At 33.3% G+C, this 22463-nt stretch overlaps 1 protein-coding gene across 1 annotated transcript in view; it reads left to right on the top strand.

Moving 5' to 3' along the window:
- Window positions 1-22463, top strand: part of PHIP (pleckstrin homology domain interacting protein) — a 138391-nt gene that overhangs the window by 107949 nt on the left and 7979 nt on the right. Inside the window, exons 31-40 of the mRNA XM_049653914.1 lie at window positions 1962-2117; window positions 3398-3518; window positions 5973-6098; window positions 9396-9465; window positions 9809-9859; window positions 10174-10323; window positions 17543-17695; window positions 19070-19233; window positions 19688-19947; window positions 20452-20649. Coding sequence (XP_049509871.1) covers window positions 1962-2117; window positions 3398-3518; window positions 5973-6098; window positions 9396-9465; window positions 9809-9859; window positions 10174-10323; window positions 17543-17695; window positions 19070-19233; window positions 19688-19947; window positions 20452-20649 — 1449 coding nt within the window. The remainder of the gene's footprint in view (window positions 1-1961; window positions 2118-3397; window positions 3519-5972; window positions 6099-9395; window positions 9466-9808; window positions 9860-10173; window positions 10324-17542; window positions 17696-19069; window positions 19234-19687; window positions 19948-20451; window positions 20650-22463) is intronic.

Here is a 22463-nt window from a genome sequence, read left to right as displayed (position 1 = left end):
TCTGCCATCTTCTATCTGGTGTCATCTTGGCAAGTTCCTTTTTTTTGTTTGTTTGTTTTTTTTTAATATTTATTTATTTTTGAGAGAGAGACAGAGCGTGAGCAGGGGACGGGCAGAAAGAGAGGGAGACACAGAATCTGAAGCAGGCTTCAGGCTCTGCACTGTCAGCCCAGAGCCTGACACGGCTCGAACCCATGGACCATGAGATCATGACCTGAGCGGAAGTCAGACACTGAACTGACTGAACCACCCAGGCACCCCTTGGCAAGCTCTTTAAAAGACTTAAAACTTCAGATTTTTAGGACTTCAGCCTTTGAAATTAGGTAAACTAATACAATACAGGGCTGTTGTGAGAATTAAATGCCATCATGTGCATAAAGAGCTTAATATAGAGCCTGACACATGTAAGGGCCTCCAAGAGTAGGTAGTTTGCTACTAATAACAACTGTCTTCTTGCATATGGCCTGATATATATTGCCTTAGGATTAGGGAGTCAGATTTGGGCAGTAAGCAGATCTCTTCCTGGAACTGAAAAAAAGCCGGTGTGGGTGAAGCCTGTAGATTGCATTTTCCTTCTACCTCAGTGCCCATTTTTGTTTCTATTTTTTAAAAAATATCGCACACATAAGTGTATATGCATAAAAGGACTTAAAAAGCTGTATATTCCAGAATATTAAGAATGATTATTTATAAAGGTTGGGGATTTTTCCCAATGTGTCACTTTTCCTTTCAGGTAAGAATAAAGACTTTAAAAAACAAAAGGGAGCTCTTGTGACATAATAGAAATAATCATTTATAATGGAGTTGTTCACTAGTTATTGTATTCTCAAAAGTCAGAGAAAAGATAACTTGGAAATTTAACCCAGCTGGTAAACCTTAGAGATGATAAAAATCATGCTCATACATTAAAACTAGTTCTTTCTCGAAATTATCGCTTTAAAAATTTAATACCAATAACATATTTTTTTATCTCACTACTAAATTAGAGCTGTTTGAAACTATAAAATATCTCATACAACTTGTAACATTGTTACATGGCTTATCTTCTGATTTTATTTATCTTGTAAGCTTGAGTTTGAAGTCACATTGGACTATATATGAGAGAAGTGATGCTAGTCAGTGTTGTAATGCTTGGGGTATTTCTTGAAATGAATTAGTGGCATTAATTAATACGGTATTTCCTACCTAAATTTATCTGTGGGTGAAGGGGGTGATTTTTGTTGGTTTTGTTCTGTCCTGATATATATACACACATGCACCTATGGAGTTTAATTACATTTTGTAAGAGGAAGAATTTTGTATACAAATAGTGGCATATTTTCCAGTGTTCTCTGATGAAGTTTAGCTTAAAGGAAAAGGTACTTGGCAGATTTGTAAATTTTATGTCACCATCACCTCCTAACGATACTGTTAAAGATTCAGGTATGCAGAAGGCATGCCTTCATCATTTAAAAGCAAGAAGCATAAGAATCATCTGTTAGTATTAGTAATTCTCTGTTTCCACATTTTAAAAAGTTGAGACTTCGATTACAGTATTCATGAAAAACACCACTTTAGTTCAGTTTCACCTTGTGTATGTTTTATCAAAATAAATATGAAGATTATATTATAAAATTCAGAAAATCTTTAATTTCTATCATTTTACAGAAATATTTGTCCTTTATCTGAAACTGATAGTAGAGCAAGTTGTCTGGTATAATTTTGGAAAAGTAATTATATACCCATCTAGAGAATTATTTATAAAATTAATGTTTTAAAAATTAATGTTATTGACCCTTGAAACATACTTCTCTTTAATGAAAAAAAGGAATATACTTACCAGATCTTTACAAGATTATACTTTAGGTTTTTTTGACAATATCAACTCTTTGTAAAGATAACCTAAATATTAACAAATAACCTAAATATTAGCAAGAAAGACATATATTAACTAAATCTGCTTTTCTTTCTGTGTATTTCAGCTGTATTTCCTGAAGAACTAGGTACCAGTGTTCCTTTAACTGATGTTGAATGCAGATCATTGATCTATAAACCTCTTGATGGAGAATGGGGTTCCAATCCCAGGGATGAAGAATGTGAAAGAATTGTTGCAGGAATAAACCAGTTGATGACACTAGGTAAATAATAATAGTAACACAGCAATGCAGGACAAGCTGGCAAAAAGCAAAGGAAAGGAAAACTGTTAGTATTTGAATAAAATTTTTCTTCACGGTGTCATGTCCGTGGTTTTCAAATATTATTAAGTGGAGTGTTTTTTTAATGAGGTATTACATAGAACTCAGATATCTAGAACAGGTAAAACTGGGATTGCTCTAGGTGAATTTTAGAGTGAGGGCCCCCAGAAATGCCAGGGATACCTCTGAAAAATCTGGATCCTCCAGAACCCAACTTGAAATCCCTCAACATATTTAAGCTGACATGATGTGAATTGGGAGAGTGGGGCTGAATGCTGAATTATAATTATATGAATAGCTGTACCGGTTTTCCCCTTAACTTTATGAATATATACACAAGGGAATACTTGCAAGGTAATAGGAGAGAATGAAATGCTTTTTCTCATATGAAAAAAAGAAAAACAATGGCCACAAAATGTTTGGTTATCTGAATTAAGGGCTTCCAAAACAACTCTAACTGGTGTGGTGGTTGGTAGCAACCCCTTCTGTCGATAGGGAATCAAGCTTAAAAGAGGGAAAAATGATGAATAAGAAGAGGAAAATACTCTGGAGACACATATTGGATGATATTTTCATTTGAAGTCTTTTTAAATATGGCAACACTTCATTTAAAGAGTCTATAAATATAATCCTAAATAATTTTAGTAGTAGTTTAGCATAAGAAGTTGTCTTATACTAAATGTGGATAAGCAAAAAATAGAGAGTGATCTTTATCAGGTTTTAGATTTTACCAGTTTACTGTGTGCCATTTGGTCAGTGACGTTGAGTCGGAGACTTCTGGATCTGTTCTTCCTCTGTACTTGTCTGATATTTCACAGAATTATGTTGTTAAAGTAAGGTAAGTTTTTGAGAAAGGTTACATTTGAATGGAATGTGTTATTATAGTGTTACTGAATGATTGTGAAAAACCTACAGATTCAGGACTGGCCATGTTTTAAGTATAGAAATATATGTATACTTAATAGGTCAGATTTATATATTATCTGTCATGGCTTTTCTTCTAAGAAATCTGAATAACAAATATCCCTAGAATTTTGCAGTATAAATATAGATGTAATAAGAAGTGAGACTCTATTATGCTAGCTAAACTGTATGTATTTTCTATGAAAAGACAGTGGCAGTCTAAGGGTTATATGAATCAGAACTTGTCTTAACTCAAGCAGAATTGTGAAGTCTTGTTAAACCATGAAAATTAAACATACAAACTAATTTTTTTATTCTAGATATTGCTTCAGCGTTTGTGGCCCCCGTAGATCTGCAAGCCTATCCCATGTATTGCACTGTAGTGGCGTATCCAACGGATTTAAGTACAATTAAACAAAGACTGGAAAACAGGTTTTACAGGTTAGAACCCATTTGCTGTATGTAGCTACTACCAAAAGAATACTAAATGATCCTTGGGTGTTTCTCAAACTTTAATGTCCATACATATCACCTAGGGATTTTGTTAAAATGCAGAGTCTGGTTCAGTAGTTTTAGTAGGACGTGAGGTTCTCCATTTCTAAGTTCCCTGGGATGCTGATGCTCCTGATCTATAGACTTGGAATATGGTTCATAGATACGGTTTTTTCTAGTTGCTAATGAGTGGGACCTCCCTGTCTTCATACTGTATTTTACAATTCAAGCCAGAGTATTTCATTTCCCACAGACATCACATTGAAATATTTGTTCATGGATTTTTTCATAGAACAATATTAAAAAGTTGTGGGTTTTTTTTTTCTTATTTTGCTTATAAATACTTAAGAACAACAAAGTTAGGAAAATTAGGGTATTTTTCATAGCTGTACTTTAGCTTGAAATATAGAGTTTAAAAAAAAGACGTCTAATTTAAATTAATTTGCATCTTCTAGTTAGCGGTTTGAGTAAACATTGAGTTCTAATCTGAGACACCCATCGTAGGCTTATTGCCTAGAATATGTTTTTAGAAAAGTGAATTTAAGTCTATAGTTTTCACATAATGAAATCATATTTCCAGTTTTCATGACTTTTGCTTAAAAGACAACATTTTAATTTAAATCAGTGCATTAAAAAATTTCTTTGGGGGGGGGTCCCTGGCTGGCTCAGGTGGTTAAGCATCTGACTTTTGATCTTAGCAACAGTTCCCACATTAGGCTCCGCTCTAGGAGTGAAGCCTGCTTAAAAAAAAAAAAAAAAAAAAAGTTTGTGAGCACTTTCATTTTTTTGCAGTTCTTTACATTACTATTCATTTTAACTTAGGGGAATTTTTATTCATATTTCATATATTTTGATATAAAATGTGCCTTCGGTTCTTTTTATTCCTTAAATTATAATTCTGATTTGGTACTTTCTGTGCCTGCACTGAAAACACCATTTATTATTCCTTAACTTACTAAGCAAGGTTTTTCAACAAAAGCATTATTGACATTTGGGAGCTAGAAAATTTTTTATTGTGAGGGGCTGTCCATACCTTTACCCTTTGGGTGCTAATAGTAGCCCCTAGTTGTAAAAAGGAAAAATGCCTTTAAACATTGCCAACTAAGATGTTAAGACTTCAGGTTCTAAAGATTTTTCTGATCTTGTTAGGTGCTTCTGCTGTTGGTATATTGATATTTGTCAAAAGCATAGAGATGAGGAGGAAATCACAATGATGTGCGCCTCCCAGCCATCTTACCTTCAAAGTACACTTCTTTAAATCTTTTTTAACATCACATGTTAGAAGTTTAAGAGAAAAGGGAGTAGTTATTTTTAACTATATCCTTCCTTGTCCCTAGACCCCTAAAATTGCTAAGCCTTAAGAATTGTACTTAGTGCTTCAGAGATGGAACAAGATAGGGGAGGAAAACGGGAGAAAGAGTTGTTCCTATACACTAATTGTTGGATTACAGCTAAAAAGATAAGCTCCTGACATCTCCCACTATTGTTGTAAATGTACTTTCTCATAGAAATACTAAATATGGTAATTGCTAACGTGTAGTGTTTTTTACGGTACATTATAGCTTAAATAGGCTTTATTGGCAATTGCTTAGCTTAGTAGTCACTTTAAGAAAAAATCTTGGAACACAATCCTTACATAAATTAGAAACAAACTGCCTGTTTTTGAATCTGGTAATAAAGACCTGAGTTATGTTATTTAATAAAATGATGCCTTCATGTGCGTTTTCACTGCTTCAAGTTTTTTGTTTTTCCTTTACTTATTGGCTACAGATTTCTTGCAGTTTATGGTTTTCCTCTCTGATACCTCTGGTTCAGTCTCATTAAACTACTACTGTCAGTTTGCCCTGCTGGGCATTAATCTAATACCTTATTTTACACAGTTTTCTATAGAGTATCCTGAAGATGCCTGTGATTCTGTTACTAGAATAAGTCTTGCAATGCTGTATGAAAAGCACACAGCTTTCTGTATGCTTCTGTACCCACAATTGTATATAATATTTGTAAAATTACATATAATTGTGTTTCTGTTCACACATCAGTATCAGTAATATTTTCTGAGCGTTTTCTTCTTTGCTATTTTAAGTGGGACCACATATTGGATGATACTCTAGAAGTCATTTTTGGATTTTTCTTTACTTTCAGAAAGAAAAGAAACCACTATTAATAGTCTAGTGTGTCTAATCTAGGGTGACATTTTCTATGCAAATACACAGTTACTGTTGCTACTCCTTTTTTTCCCCTGCCCAAATGAGATATATATTTTTTCAGAATAATTTTTTAAGTGGTGAGTTTTGTAATTGAATTGAGACTGCAGTTGAAAAGTTGGAATGTCTTGGTTTTAAATTGTGTGGAAATATTTCTAAATAAAATGAGGCTAAGACTTCTGTATTTTGTTTGTTTAAGGCGAGTTTCTTCCCTAATGTGGGAAGTTCGATATATAGAGCATAATACACGAACATTTAATGAGCCTGGAAGCCCTATTGTGAAATCTGCTAAGTTTGTGACTGATCTTCTTCTACATTTTATAAAGTGAGTAGTTTTTCCACACTTAATTATAATTAATTAATGTCAATATTTTAAGGTTTAAAAATGTCAAAATATAAAATGCAATTATTTTTTATATGTATAATGTTGCATGCTGTGCTATAAATTAGCTCCACTCAAGATAGGAAGCATACAATGTCTGTCTAAACACTTAGTTCATTGACTGATATTAATTATGAAGTCATAAAAGTTGTGTTACAGTTATATTCTATAGTTAATATTAAAAAATATGAATCATTCTCTAAATCTAGCTGTTAGATAATAATAGTAAGGGGTTAAGCACTTATAGAACATAATAATGTTTTACCTAAAATAGTTCTAAACCAAATAATAATAATACAGGTGGCAGATATCACTATCTGGAATTAACAGTTAAGAAAACAGTTGTAGAGATTTACATGTTTAATTTACACAGGAACAGAGTGTCTGCCATCTAAGAATTTTTCATCTTAACATTATATTGCCCTTGACAAGTTTGTAAATAAGTATTTATGTAGTCCAGCAAGAAACTAAATTTAGCTTTCAAGATTCTTCTTAAAAGTCAGGTTTACTTCCTCATTCATTAATTTCCTACCAAGAATGATAACTGCAGCTCTTTAAGGGAGTAGCTCTTTTATTTTTTTATCTTAATGAATTTTATATAGCCACAGAATGAATTGAGCTTTCTAAACTGAAGCCAGAGGAATGACTCAGTGGTATGTTTTGTCTAACATACCACTCTTGAGTTCATACTGAGGTTATTTAAATTGGATAATTTTTTCTGGCTAAGAAAAAAATATATTTTATAATTTAAGTTTAAATACTCAGCTGCTGACAGCTTTCATTTTTACATGAAGATATTATTGAGGCTTTTTTAAAAACATCTCCAATTTCATTCTCATTACTCAGCATAATCATAGGGCCCCCTTTTGTGGTATTAGTTAGGGGTTTTTTTTGTTTTTTGTTTCTTGGAAGTTTTTTGGTAAAGAACGTAGGTAATTTCAATATAAGAAAACACCAAAGAAAATTAGTAAGATAAATGTTATGCCCTACTCTCTACCTTACTCTGTAAAGAAATCTGTTGCCTTTCAAATGGTTTGGGGGCTATTTTTACTATGCCTTTTTTTTTTATTTTTCCCCAGTTTTAATGGGGAAACTAATTGAGACTAATTAAGGATTAATTACCCCTGGAAGATTGTTTACATAACTTAGTTATAAGGCTTATAATATTTTGCCAGTGAAGTTTATAGTCTGTAATTTTGCTATATGTGTGTGTATGTACATTTCTCTTTTCCAAAGAGGAATCAGTAGAATTGCGTGATACAGTAATTTCACACTTTAGTGAAATAATTTACATGAAACAATTATTTTTATATTTGGAATAGTCTATAAAATATTTTTCAAACTGTTACTTTGAAATGCCTTGTAAGAATAGATTAATGTTTAAAGCATCTATATTTTATGTATCTAAAAATAAACCCCTGCATTTTTTTAGAAGTATATAATTTGTTGGGGCACCTGGGTGGCTCAGTTGGCTGGGCGTCCGACTTCGGCTCAGGTCACGATCTCACTGTCCGTGGGTTCGAGCCCCGCGTCAGGCTCTGTGCTGACGGCTCAGAGCCTGGAGCCTACTTCAGATTCTGTGTCTCCCTCTCTCTCTGCCCCTCCCCCATTCATGCTCTGTCTCTCTCTGTCTCAAAAATAAATAAATGTTAAAAAAAAAAAAATTAAAAAAAAAAAGTATATAATTTGTTTATACATTTTTAGCTAACAGTAACTCTTAAATATTAGGTATATCTTGAAATTTTTATTATACTTTGAGTTATTTCTCAAAGTTTGAGATAACTCATAACTTTGAGTTATTGGCCAAATTTCAAGCAATAGGGTATATAATGAGGTGATATAAGAGATAAATGAGATAGAAATGTGTATTTATCATCTTAATACAATTTCATAGATAAATTTTAAGTAACTATAAGGAAAATAACAAGAAAATCTGTATGAAAGTTTAGATGGGGATTACTTCTAGCTTATGAAAGTGGGGTTTTAGGTACAGGAAACATGGGTTAGGATGTTACGGACAAGGTAGATATCAATAGATTCAGAAGTTAGATGAAAGCCATTCTAGGGACAAGGAGTGTGGCATAAGGGGTAGGAAAGGGTAAGGAGTTATTAACGGAATTAAGCAATTTATACCAGGTGAATTAGAAAGTACACGAGCAGAAGTAATAAGGATACAATGCTATAAGCATGAGTTGGAGCCAGATCATGTAGGGCCTTGAATGCATTTCTTTTTTTTTTTATTTTTTTTTTATTTTTTTTTTTCAACGTTTTTTATTTATTTTTGGGACAGAGAGAGACAGAGCATGAACGGGGGAGGGGCAGAGAGAGAGGGAGACACAGAATCGGAAACAGGCTCCAGGCTCCGAGCCATCAGCCCAGAGCCTGACGCGGGACTCGAACTCACGGACCGCGAGATCGTGACCTGGCTGAAGTCGGACGCTTAACCGACTGCGCCACCCAGGCGCCCCTTGAATGCATTTCTAATATTAATTGATAGGGAAGAGACAGAAAGCCTAAATAGCAGATTGATTGCTACAGCTGACCAACTAAGAGTTGATGAGGGTTTAATGTATGGAAATGAGAAAGAAGCAGAGACCAAGAGATTTTGAAGGTAGAATCACAGAACTTGGCCAATGATTGGGTTTATAAGGAGGCAAAGGAAGGAATAGTGAAAAATCATGCATTACTATGAGAATGGTAATGCTGTTAAAAATAGGAGGAGGAAGAGTGGGGAGTGAAAATTAGGTTTAGACATGTGGAATTCTAGATGATGATAGGAATCTCAAGAGAAGAGTCAGACCAAATTATAGAATTCGGAATTCATTTACACAAGTAAGGTTATCAGGGCAAAAGCTGTAGTGTCAAGAAAAGATGACTAAAGGACAAAATTTTAGGGAATGACTATAAATATTGAAGAAGGAATTAGAAGACAGGAAGTATCCTAGCTTTCCTTTGTGTATTGAGGAATGAAAGAGGGCATCACACACACAGCAGCAACCTGAGCAAATACTGGGAGGTAAAAATTGGGTTTGGTGTATTGAAATAGGCCAGAATGGAAGCTCCACATAGGGTGGAGGGGCACAGGCAGGTGTGTGGGTATAGGGTTTTGGAGTTGACCAATGAAAAAAGCGTTCCGCTTCAAACTTTATCTTAAAATCTGGTTTTGTTAACAGATTTAAAGGAAAAAAAATAAAATCTCAGGACTCTAATCTTATGTACTAACATTTCCTTGCTGTTTAGGGATCAGACTTGTTACAACTTAATTCCACTGTACAATTCAATGAAGAAGAAAGTTTTGTCCGATTCTGAGGTATTTAATATTTCATTATGATATTGATATTGGTCTTTTTCTATATATATATAAAAAGAAATGTACACATAGTAGTTTTCAGGTAAATGCTGTAATGAAAATTATTTTTGGCTAATGCTGTAGTTTCCAAAAAGTGGTTCAGCATTTTTTTGCTGTAGTTATTAAAAATATTGTGGGGGACTCTCTAATGAGCCCATAAAGTATTCCAGCATATACATTATGGGTTTTCCAAAGTGTAAAAGTGATAATTGGTATATAAATAACTATGGTAGATTCTCTAAACTCTAAAACATGTAATGAAGTCTAGAATGTTTAGTGAATCTGATAAACTCTTATTTCAAAGGAAGAAGAGAAAGATGCTGATGTGCCAGGAACTTCTACCCGAAAAAGAAAGGTAAGATTTTTTTGTTTTAGCAGAAATACTTTATATGAATTAAAATGTATTAAAGGCAGTTTTTTAACTCTTAGTATTTTTAAAGACAGATTAAGTATTACTTCCAAATCATTTTCCATTACAAAATACATGGTTTTCAGAACTAGGTGAATAATATTTTCTATTTGAGTTACTGTATATGACCTAATTATTTGAGATTGCATTAAAAATACAAATTGTACTGTATAAATGTTACTTTATTAATTTTTTATTTTAATATATTTGAAGCTTTTATACATTTTATTTTATTAATATATTGAAAATTTTCATTTCAGGACCATCAACCTAGAAGGAGATTACGTAACAGAGCTCAATCTTACGATATTCAAGCATGGAAGAAACAATGTCAAGAATTATTAAATCTCATATTTCAATGTGAAGATTCTGAGCCTTTCCGCCAGCCAGTAGATCTCCTTGAATATCCAGTAAGTATTTTTGAAAATATTACCTTACCTGTCAGCTTGCCATATATCTCACACATGACAGTTAGCTATTTAAGTTATTTCTTATGGTTATAGTTTATTTCTTCATTATTAAATACGTGTTCTCATCTGTTTGGCTAAATGGAGCATCTAAGTTGAGTAGTGTGGTATTTAAAACAGAAAGAACCCCAGATTAAGACTCTGAAGTATTAGATTATGGCCCCAGCACTCCCACTTACCAGCTGTGCAACTTTGAGCAAGTCATTTAGTTTGTTTATCTGAATATTATTTTTTACTATTTTCTTTCTCAGACTAATTCTAAGAATTTATTATGGCAGTTACAGGAAACAAGAGTAATAATACCTAACCTTCCCTACAGGGTTATGGATGAAATGAGAACACATTAAAATAATTTTTCACTTGTAGCACTATATACAAATGCAAGGTGGCATAATTATATTTATGGAATTCAAGGTAGGGAGGTTGAGTAAAACTGATCTGAATATTTATTTTTGCGTGCAGTCTTAGCAATCTAAATATAGTTTAAAGTGATTTTTTTTTTATTCCTTTATTCAGTTATTAAAGGTTGTACAGTTCAGGTAACATTCATTTATGGTTTCAAATGAAAATAAAAATGAAATATTTTATAAGAGATCATGACCCAAACGTGATATCATCTGACTTCATTAATTGTTTTTTATGTGTGTGTTCTAATTCAAAATGATGAATGAAAATAGAGAAATTTCATCAGTAGATAAATATCATAAAATGCCCTTTTTTTTTTGTCATTTAAAGATCGAGAAACCTGGAATCTTGAATGTACAAGATAAACTTTTAATTCCAGCAATGTAATAAACTGGGCTAATTTGAACCCTATATTCCAAAAAAGTCATAAAGAAGTAAGCTAATGCTACAGTACTCTGGTTTTCAATTCTCTTTGCTTTTGGAACCTGTGGATTTCCCTTTGTTTCTTATAAGCCCAGCTATGTATTTTAGAAAACATTATAGTTTATCTCGTGCTTGCAAGTGTTTGTATTCTAGACTTTTCCCCAGAAAAGAAGAGATAGATGTAAGCTTTAATGTTTTGATTCTAGAGGCACAAGAATAACATGACGTAGAGACAGAAAAAGCCATGCAATCCACGCTGAGGAAGGAAATTAGAACTGAGACCCCCCCCCCCCCCCAGGACTGTTGAAAGACTTCACCCTCGATGAAAACAATAGTATAATTCCCTCCACAAGGAAAAATATCTCTGTTGTTCTGATGTCAGGAGAGAAATCTCTAATAGCTGGCTCTACGCATAGATTTAGAGCCTAAATTTACAGTATCCATGTGTGTAGAAATTCATCAGAGGGAGAAAAAAACCAAACCCTAAACAAAGGTGAATTAATGATAAAAAGAAATCACAAACTATATGAGGGAGTGATCCATCATAAATACTACAGAAACAACAAGTGGAAATATTAGTACCCTCTTCCCCAAAACTTGACATAATAGATTATTTCTGAAATACTATACTTTATCAGATATAAAACACCAATGACTTATTTTATGCATCACCAAGAAAGGAAAAAATGCTGCCAATGAAACTTGGTTGTTATTTTGGTTTAATAGATAAATGGAGGTATAAGAAGCATAAGGAAAAAAAGACGTTATTTGAGGGGGAAAAGGCAGATATTTTTAAAAATTTAAACTAAATAAGGGGACCTGGGCGGCTCAGGCGGTTGAGCATCTGACTCTTGATTTCAGCTCAGGTTATTTCAGTTTGTGAACTCAAGCCCTGTGCCATGCTCTGCGTTGACAGCATGGAGCGTGCTTGGGATTCTCTCTCTCTACCCCTCCCCCACTTGCATGTTCTCTCTCCCTCAAAATAAATAAATTTTAAAAAATTTTAAACAAAATGGAATTTCTGAGAATGAAATGTGAAATAATTGAAATGAAAACTCTGAAAGAAAGGAGATACAGTAGATAGGATGAAAAAATTCAAAACATAACTTACAGGAGTTTCAGAATGGGAGAGGGGCAATCTTTGAGGAGTTAATGGCTGAAGGTTTTCTAGGTTACATAAACATTTGACAAAGCATGACTCCTGAGCAGGATAGATATGAAAAAAAAAAAATCTTTACCTGGAATAATAGTGAAAAATCAAAACTCTAAGTACAAAAGAAAAATGTTAAAACAACCATACAAAAAATATAGAAGAGACCTATTCTCATGACTACATATAGTGTTACACTTGTGCATCTGGAATCTAAACGTTAAAGCTTGTATCTTTCTCTTCCTTAATGGAGAAAAGTCCAGAATACAAACACCTGCAGAGAGAGAGAGAGAGTGTGTGTGTGTGTGTGTGTGTGTGTGTGTAAAAAATATATATATGATAACAATACATATATTTATATATGGATACAGGTATAGCTGACTCATTGTTGAACTGAGGGTCATGTTAAGCAGCTCTCCAAGATACACAGCTATTTGTTGACAAAGTGAGGACAGGAGCCCCTATTTCCTATATCAGGTGCATCAGAGCTTAGGCAGTGTTCTTACAGAATAACTAGTATATAAGAATGTAGTCTCTCTGAGGTACTCAGGTATTCAAAATAATGAGAACAGTATTTAGAGGTTCTCCTTCTAGCAGCCAAAAGTATTAAACAAATAGAAGAAGCAAGAAAAAATTTTAATTTGATCACTTGTCTCTTACGTTACTCCTTGATGGAGGGAAGTGTAAAGACTTAGGATTATTTGCTGTTTTTTATTATCACTGAGAAGAGAAAATCGGATTTATCTGCTTTTTATACTTCAGAATTAACTATAAGTTAACTGCCAGCCTAACTGTACTAGAATATTTATGGCAGTCATATTCTTCATATTTCAGCTTTTGTATGAAAATGTTCACATTTTGAGTTTAGTCAAATACTTAAAGCAGGATTTTAAAAATTAAAATTTTTTGATGGAAATCAGCATGCTAAATAAATATTCTACCCCATTTATTTAACAGATACATTAAATGGTTATCATATAGTGTATGGAGTAACAGAAACCCAAGATATGAACCAAGAAGAAGTGTTCCATATAAATATATTTAACATTTTCCTAAAATCTGCAAAGTTTATAGAGCCAGTATGTCATAATATTCAGTATCCATGTAATTATAGTTTCTGTTGAAGTGGTTAGTTACCCTTAAGGAGAGAGAGAGGTTGCACAGACACTGTTCAAATGACGTTACCATTGCATAAAGCAGTTTTCTAACTCCTTTAACTTTGCTGCCCCCCCGAGCCCCTCCCCCTACAAACTATCTTAAGAATCAGGGTTTCAGTCTTTGGAATGTCTTTTTTTTTTTTTAAGGTCATTTATAGGATTTTATTACACAGGAAAATCTGAAATTACAGTTTTCACTTTGGATATGTTATTCTTTTCTATTTCACTTTTTTAAACTTTGTTTTTATTTTAAATCCAGTTCGTTAACATTCAGTTAGTTTCAGCTGTACAATATAGTGATTCAGCACTTCCATACATCACCCTGTGCTTATTAAATAACCACAAGTGCATTCCTTAATCCCTTATGGTAACCATTAGTTCTCTATAATTAAGAGTCTGTTTCTTACTTTGACACTCCCCCCCCGTCACTTTTTTCCTGTTGCTTGTTTTATTTGTGAAATTCCACATGAGTGAAATCAAATGGTATTTTTTTTTTCTGCCTCATTTTGCTTAATTAACATTATACTCTCTAGCTCCATTCATGTCAGTTCAAATGGCAAGATTTCGTTCTTCTTTATGGATGAATGATATTCCACTGTATATATAGACCTTCTTTATCCATTCATCAATAATACTGCTATACACATAGGAGTGCATATATCCTTTTGAATTCGTGTTCTACGAATTTACTGGGTAAATACCCAGTAGTGTGATTGCTGGATTGTAGAGTAGTTCTATTTTTAACTTTTTGAGGAACCTCCATACTGTTTCCCAAAGTAGCTGCACCAGTTTGCATTCCCACCAACAGTACATGAGTGTTCCTGTTTCTCCACAGGAGTGTTCCTGTTTCTCGCCGACACCTGTTGTTTCCTGTATTTTTGATTTTAGTTATTCTGACATGTGTGAGGTGATATCTCAATGATGAGCATCTTTTCACATATCTGTTGGCTATCTGTATGTCGTCTTTGGAAAAGTGTCTGCTTTTTTTCATTTTTAAAATCAGATTGTTTTTTGAGTGTTTTATAAGTTCTTTATATATTTTGGATCCTATCCTTTATTGGATATGTCATTTGCAAATAGCTTCTCCCATTCCATGGATTGCTTTATTTTGTGTATGACACCAGTATATTTTGATAATTTTGTATATATTATAAATACCTGATCAACCACTTAAAAGATGTATTCATAGAGTTATAGTCATAAACACAGTACATAAATCAAATGGAATCTGTTCAAGTGACCAAGGAAGATTGGGAAGAAAAGTAAAAAAACAGCAGGACAGATGTAATTGAAATCATTACAGAGTGTTTTCCAGCCACAGTGGAATCAAACCAGAAATAAACAGGAAAATCTCTAATCACTTGATTGATGACTAAATAAATATATATTTCTGAATAATCTGTGAGATCAAAGAAGTCTTATGGGAAATAAAACACATTGAACTAATAAATGAAAATGAATACAATATAAAAATTTGTGGGATGAAGCTAAAAAATTGAGGAAAACAGAGAGCACTAAATAGTACATGAGAATAGAAAAAGTCTTGAATCAGTCATCCAAGCTCTCTCCTCAAGAACCAAGAAAAATTAAAATTAACCCACAGTGAGCAGAAGAAAGGAAATAATAAAAAGAAATCAATGCAACTGAAAACAAAAACAATAGAGAAAATCCATAAAACCAAAAATCTCGTTCTTTGAAAAGATCTATAAAAGTGACAAATCTCTATTAAGAAAAAAGACACAAGTTGCTAATATCAGGAATGCAATAGAGGATATCACTACAGACCATACAGATACCAAAAAGATAAAAAATACTACAGGCAACTCTACACATACAGATTGGACATCATAGGTGAAATGGACCATTTCTCAAAGTACAGACTACCACAATTCCCCCAATAGAAAATAGATCATTTGAATAGCCCTGTAACTAGTAAGGAAATTTAATTTGTAATTAAAAGCTTTCAAAAAAGAAATGTCTTAAGTCCAAATATCTTCACTGGACAATTCTACCAAAATTTAAAGAATTAACACAAATTCTACATAGTCTCTTTCACAAGACAGAGAAGGGACTACTTCTGCACCCATTCTGTGAAACCAGTATTATCCTGATTTTAAAACTGGACCAAAAAAATACAAAAGAAAATGCAAAAATTCTCAATAAAATATCAGCAAATAGAATTCAGTGATATATACAAATGATATTATACGATGACCAAGTGGGTTTTTATCCAGGGATGTAAGGCTTATTCAATATTCAAAAATGAATCTGTGTAATTCATCATATTAAAGGAGAGAAGTCTCCTTTATGATTGTATCAATTAATGCATATGAAAAAGTATTTGACAGAATACACATTTGTTCTAAGAATGCACATATTGGATATGGGATTAGATGGTACAGTCAGCATTCCCATAAGAGGAAATGAGAATGGGGCTTAAAAGGAAATTTATTACATTCACAAGTCCCAGAGATGGTGTCACTGAATGCCACTTAGAGCCACAAGGGAAACATCAGGTTTTGGTCAGATGGCAAAAGGCAGGAGCAAGGAAATGCTTAAGCCAGAGCCTTTATTGGGGTCTTTATGAGAAAGGCAAGGCAGAGCAAGGTAAACACTTTAGGACTGGCTAATTTGAATAATTCCAGTGGGCTTTGGGGCATAGGGTTGGTCTATCTCTAAGAATTGGTTAGTCCTGGGAGGGGCAGGCTCTCTTCAGGTCTGTAAGAATCCCAAATCACCAGAGCATCAGGAACACAAAAGATAGGAAAATATAATTTACATAATTAGTCCTGTGATGAATGGATGCAATATAGACAAATACATAATGTAAGATAACCACCATTAATGATAATTAAAAAAAAAAAGAAAAGAAAAACTCTTAAGTAAACTAGGAATAAAGGGAAACTTTGAAAACGTGATAAAGAGTATCTGTTTAAAAACCTACAGCTAAATTATACTTAATCATGAAAAACCAAATGCTTTCCCCCTAAGATTGGGAATGAGGCAAAAGATGCCTGTTCTCACCACTGCTTTTCAACAGAGATGCCTGTTCTCTCACTGCTTGAGAATTGGCAAATTCTAGCCAATGCAATAAGGTAAGAAAAAGAAATAAAAGGCATATAGATTGTTACAGAAGAAATAAAACTGTCCCTATTTGTAAAAGGTAATAATGCTATTTCCCTTATGGTCAAACATACTTGATCATAATTTAAACTTGATGGTGCAAACTCAAGCTACGTGTTGAAAAATGTAGTTACATACTTCTGGTCTATGGAAAAGATGTATTACTCTTTCTCTTTTAAAAGATACCATATTCAAATAATTTTATACCCTTCTGTTTCTTTCTGCTTTCACTTGTCTGTTTTTATTGCTTCTAATCTATTGCCTTATTTTATACACAGTTGACTAGGTAGATACTTTAGGTGATTCCACTTCTCCTTTGTCTGATGAAGTGTATAGGCTTTGTGACAGCTATTTACATTCACAGTTCCTGATTAATGCAGAGTTCCCAATTGTAGTACTAAAGTTGAGGTTAGTAGAATTCAGGCCTCCACACAAATGGAGTATTAGTGTATTTCTATTGTTTTATCTCCTTATTTTATTTTTTATTTATTTTTTATCTGCTTATTTTGAAGATCTATGTCAGAGCCTTTAGAGTTCATAGCTAGTATAAAATTTTGAGTTTTATTATATGAAATTTGTTAGTTGTGGATCTAAGGTTTTTTTCAGTATGCTTAATCCTTTTTCCAGAAAAACTCTACCCTTTACCTCTTCCTCAAGAAAAAGCAGCAGAACTTAATAGCTTCTTGAATGAGAAGAACCTATGTTGACTGCAATAAAAGGGAGAGGGCATGAAAAAAATAAAAATTATTAGGAAAAAAAAAAGCCTTGATGAGGAAAGTAAGGGATTATTAATAGTTCTAGGACTTATACTCATCACAGGAATTGTATGTCAATCCCTGTGCTGAGTATTAATGCCTTGTGGTAGTGATGTTAATAGTAATACCACCTGTTTTTCTTCTTTTAGGACTACAGAGACATCATTGACACTCCAATGGATTTTGCTACTGTTAGAGAAACTTTAGAGGCTGGGAATTATGAGTCACCCATGGAATTATGTAAAGATGTCAGACTTATTTTTAGCAATTCCAAAGCCTATACACCAAGCAAAAGATCAAGGGTATATACTTAAAACTGGTTTTGTCTATGTTTAATTTAAATGAAATTAGTAGCAAAGTATGTTAAGTAACTAAATGTTCTGTTAATTAAATATAGAGCAAAATTTATATTATGTTCTTAATGGTATCCTAGTGGAAAAAAGAATTCACATATTTTTATTTCTTTCCTTCTATAAAATAAAAGTGATGACATTAATGTTTAGGGATGGTTACTTTTCCTTAACAAATACCACATACTTTTTGTCCTGATATATATTAGGGCTATGTGGGCTTAACTTTTCCAGCTATTTTCTGCATTAATGGAAAGGTATTTTTGTGAATCTTTTATAAAAATGAGTAAAATTATAAATATCATTTACCTCTCTTTGGGCAGACAAGATATCACAAAAGGGTGATATATGGAAATGAAATGAAAAAGAATAGGGGCACTTGGGTGGCTCAGTCGGTTAAGCGTCTGACTTTGGCTCAGGTCATGATCTCACAATTCATGAGTTTGAGTCCTGCATCAGGCTTTGTGCTGACAACTCAGAGCCTGGAGCCTGCTTTAGATTCTGTATCTTCCTTTCTCTGCCCCTCACCCACTCGTGTTCTATCTCTCAAATAAATAAATGTTTAAAAAAAAAAAAAAAAGGAAATTAAAAAAAAGAAAAAATATAGATGATAGTCCTAGATAACAGGTTCAAAACCTCAGGGATAGTTTCAGTGTGATAGAGTTCAAAGGAATTTTGTCTGTATAGGCCGTGTGAATTGATACTAGGGCTCTTATTTAAGAATCTGAAATCCAGGGCCCTTGGGTGGCTCATTTGGTTGAGCATTCAACTCCATTTCAGTTCAGGTCATGATCCCAGGTTTGTAGGATCGAGCCCTGCATTATAATGGCTCAGTGCTGAGCATGGAACCTGCTTAAGATTCTGTCTCTCCCTCTGCTCCTCGAACCACCCCCCCCCCAAAAAATAAAAATAAAAACTTAGACTCTGAAACCTTGGAAGATTCCTAATCCAAATGTAAAAATAGTTTAATTGTCAGGGCACCTGGGTGGTTCAGTCAGTTGAGTGTATGACTATTGATTTCAGCTCAGATCATGATTCCAAGGTCATGGGATTGAGTGCTATGATGAGCTCTGCACTGAATGTGGAGCCTAGTTAAGATTCTCATTCATATTCTCTCTCTCTCTCAAAAATTAAAAATAAAACTTACAAAAAATACAGTTTAAATGTAAAAAGGCTTTAGTTTTACTCTTCATCTAAAGAGATTGGAAAAATATAATGTTTAAATTGTTGAAACTTTTTGCTAAAAAAAATACTTAAGTTCTATGTTAATATTTACTGAGCAGGCATTTTCCTTTCCACATTTAAACACTTTTTTTCTTATCGTAGATTTACAGCATGAGTTTGCGCCTGTCTGCTTTCTTTGAAGAACACATTAGTTCAGTTTTATCAGATTATAAATCTGCTCTTCGTTTTCATAAAAGAAATACAATAACCAAAAGGAGGAAGAAAAGAAACAGAAGCAGCTCTGTTTCCAGTAGTGCTGCATCAAGGTATATGATTTATTTTAAAAAACATCAACTGATCTATAACTTTGTCATCTAAATGATAGAACTCGGTGTTTTTTAATACTTCCTTTACTATTCCCTATATTGCAGAATGATATATTTGACATGCAAGTTCCTATGATGTGGAGGATTTTTAATCTTTTAACTAAAGCTATACTAGTGTAAGTGCTTAAATTCAAACTGCTAAATCTATACAGTAAAACAGCATTTTTAGGATAGTGATGGCATCATGCTTTCTGTCATATAACTGTAGCATTTATGGCAATCCTTCACTAAATATTCACTTTCAAAGGCTCACAACCATATGAAATCCACTACAAATCTCATATTTTAACATATTTCATAATAGTACAAATATTGAATCCAACAGTATTATAAAACTATTTTATTTATCCGCATAGAGCTATAGGAATGACTAATGATATTATTTTATTTACAGCCCTGAAAGGAAAAAAAGGACCTTAAAACCCCAGCTAAAGTCAGATATCTCTACCTCTCCATTCTCTACACCTACACGATCAATACCACCGAGACATAATGCCACTCAGATAAATGGTAAAACAGAATCCAGTTCTGTAGTTCGAACCAGAAGCAATCGAGTGGTTGTAGATCCAGTTACCACTGAGCAGCCATCTACTTCTTCTGCAGCAAAGGCTTTAATTTCAAAAGCTAATACATCTGCAATGCCAGGGAAAACAAGTAAGAATCATTTACGGTTTCTAAATTGAAGTATATATGATTTTTAAATTTAGCTTTTATTTTGCCAAATGAAATATATGAGATTTTTGTAAATTCCAGCAGAAAGTGTTGGTTTTGCTCTTTTTTGCTTATTTGTAATAAGAAAAAAAAATGACATTTAGTAATGTTAGCATAGAATACTTAAAAATGGTAACTCTGATCCAAACTGCCTGGATTAAAATCCTAGTACCCAGACTTGCTAACAATTTGCTATGGCTTACCTTCATAATCTTGAAGTTACTGGACATCATCAGAAAGGTCTGAAACTGTTAAAAGAGTTTATTTGTGTATTCCTTTTTCCTGTTTGAAAGTAGATTTCCTAAGAAAGCATTAAGCAACTCCTAGGTTTTATCCTTTCGCTAATTCAAGCAGTCCAAATTACAAGTAATCCCAACCTCCTTGCTTATTTATAGGTTAAATAATTTAGCTTTTAATTGTGTGTGTGTGTATGTATATGTGTTTCAGTTCTAGAAAATTCTGTGAAACATTCCAAAACTTTGAATACTCTTTCAAGTCCTGGTCAGTCCAGTATTAGTCATGGCACTAGGAATAATTCTGCAAAAGAAAACACAGAAAAGGAAAAGTCAGTCAAACGTAAAGTGAAATCATCTGTACTCTCAAAAACATCCACTCTTTCAAAGTCATCACCCATCATGGAGCAAGGTAAGGTATTATTTGTATCTTCCAAGATAAAGTAGGTATTTCTTAAGAATGATGCTTTTTGTTGGAGGTAGCATTTATATCCACTTTTTCTTAGGTTGCTCATTTAAAAGTCACATTCTGTATTAGTTGGTGCATTCAGTGAGACATCTTTTGATTTGCAGCTTTGTGCCCAAAGCAAACTGTATTGTCATTAAATTTTAAGAGCCAAGAAAAACTTGCTTTATGGAAATAAAAACAAATTCTAGAATCAAAGTCTTTTACTGATGCAAGTTAACTAATTCCTGACTTCATTATTACAAAACCTTAAAAAGTATTTTCAGGTAGTTTAAATTAAATTAGATTTACTTAACCAAATGTATACGCCTTTCCTTTTTAGAAAAATTAAGTTGTTCTTACATCACAAAATTCAGCACACTGCCCTGCCCTTCACTAAATGTTAACTCATCAGGGTTGTCCACAGCCCGACCTTTGTTCTGTCATAAAACTTTTAACCCTTTACAGTTATGCTTCCAAGTTCTCTCATCTGCAGATTTTCATTTTAAAGGCTTTATGTTTGAACAATGGAGAAAGAAACTGATACAGTACACCCTATGATGTGTTAAAACATTTATGGCTTATTGGCAGTGAGCAGTTCGAGAAGAAGCATTTTGTATCACAGCTTCCAATGTATGCCTAAACAATTTCCTCTTCAATGTTCTCCTCAGACACCTCTCAAAATTTAATATTTCTACTGAAATGTCCTTTTATATGTATAATGGCATTGGGATATACCCCTCTATGTAAGCTTAAAGTCAGGGGGTCATCTAGCCTTCTCTTCCAGATCTACTTCACAGTCGTTAGTTTCTGTTATTTCTGCCTCCTTAATTTCCCTAAAATCGGTTCCTCTCACTTCCATGTTTTTAATTCAGGCCTACATAATTTCTCACCTGGACTGTTCTAGTTTTCTAACTGGTCTTGCTGTCTTGATTCTCAACTCTTCCTTACCCAATACGTCTTCCACATTGCGTAAAAGTGATCTTTCTGATCATTTATCTTTAGCACAAATGCATGCATGCCCATACACACACACACAGTTGAAATCCTTCCCTGCGTTCAAATCATCCATAGAGTCAGATTTTAATGTTTTTGCTTATTATATAAGACTCTTCATTACTTGGCTGCTGCCTAACATTCCAGCTTTCTTTACTTTTCCCTCTCCTTTTTATGTCCCAGCTATCCTATACCACTTGAAGTCTCTGAAATATCATTGTCCTTTTCTTCCTTCTTTGGAATGTCTTTTTTTCCCTCCCAATTTAATGGTTTCCTATTACCTTTCAAGTTTTACTTTGAAATATTATCCACTCCAGGAAGCCTCTTCTTGGGTTCTTTAGACAGAATCAAGCACTTCTTTTATGTTCCCAGAACACCCTGTTCATTGCTTTTTGTGGTAACACTTATTATTTTTTACATGTGTTTGTATCCAGTGGAATCTGAACTTCTGGGTTTAATTACTTTTTCAGTCACTTATACTTACTATATAGTGGTCAGTAAGTGAATAAAGAAGCAAATGACTTTGTATATCAGTGTTTTACATTTTTATTATTTGCTTCCTTTCTGAACTAAATTCAAAGTTTTTAGTATATTGGCCTTGCTTCTGTCACTTTGAACCCTACGGAAATCAGATGTACATAGTGAATTGGTTCTAGCATTACAATAGGGGGTCCAATAACCAATTTGATTTATAAGTTTTGCGTGTCACAAATATGAGTTACCACTGCAGTATAGAAATATAATTAGCTAATAAGTCATTAATGATGACTTATTACATAAACATT

The sequence above is a fragment of the Panthera uncia genome, assembly GCF_023721935.1.
Source record: "Panthera uncia isolate 11264 chromosome B2 unlocalized genomic scaffold, Puncia_PCG_1.0 HiC_scaffold_24, whole genome shotgun sequence".
In the NCBI taxonomy this organism is placed as follows: Eukaryota; Metazoa; Chordata; class Mammalia; order Carnivora; family Felidae; genus Panthera; species Panthera uncia.
Note: the sequence above shows the minus strand (reverse complement) of the source record. Positions and strands in the feature narration are given on the sequence as shown.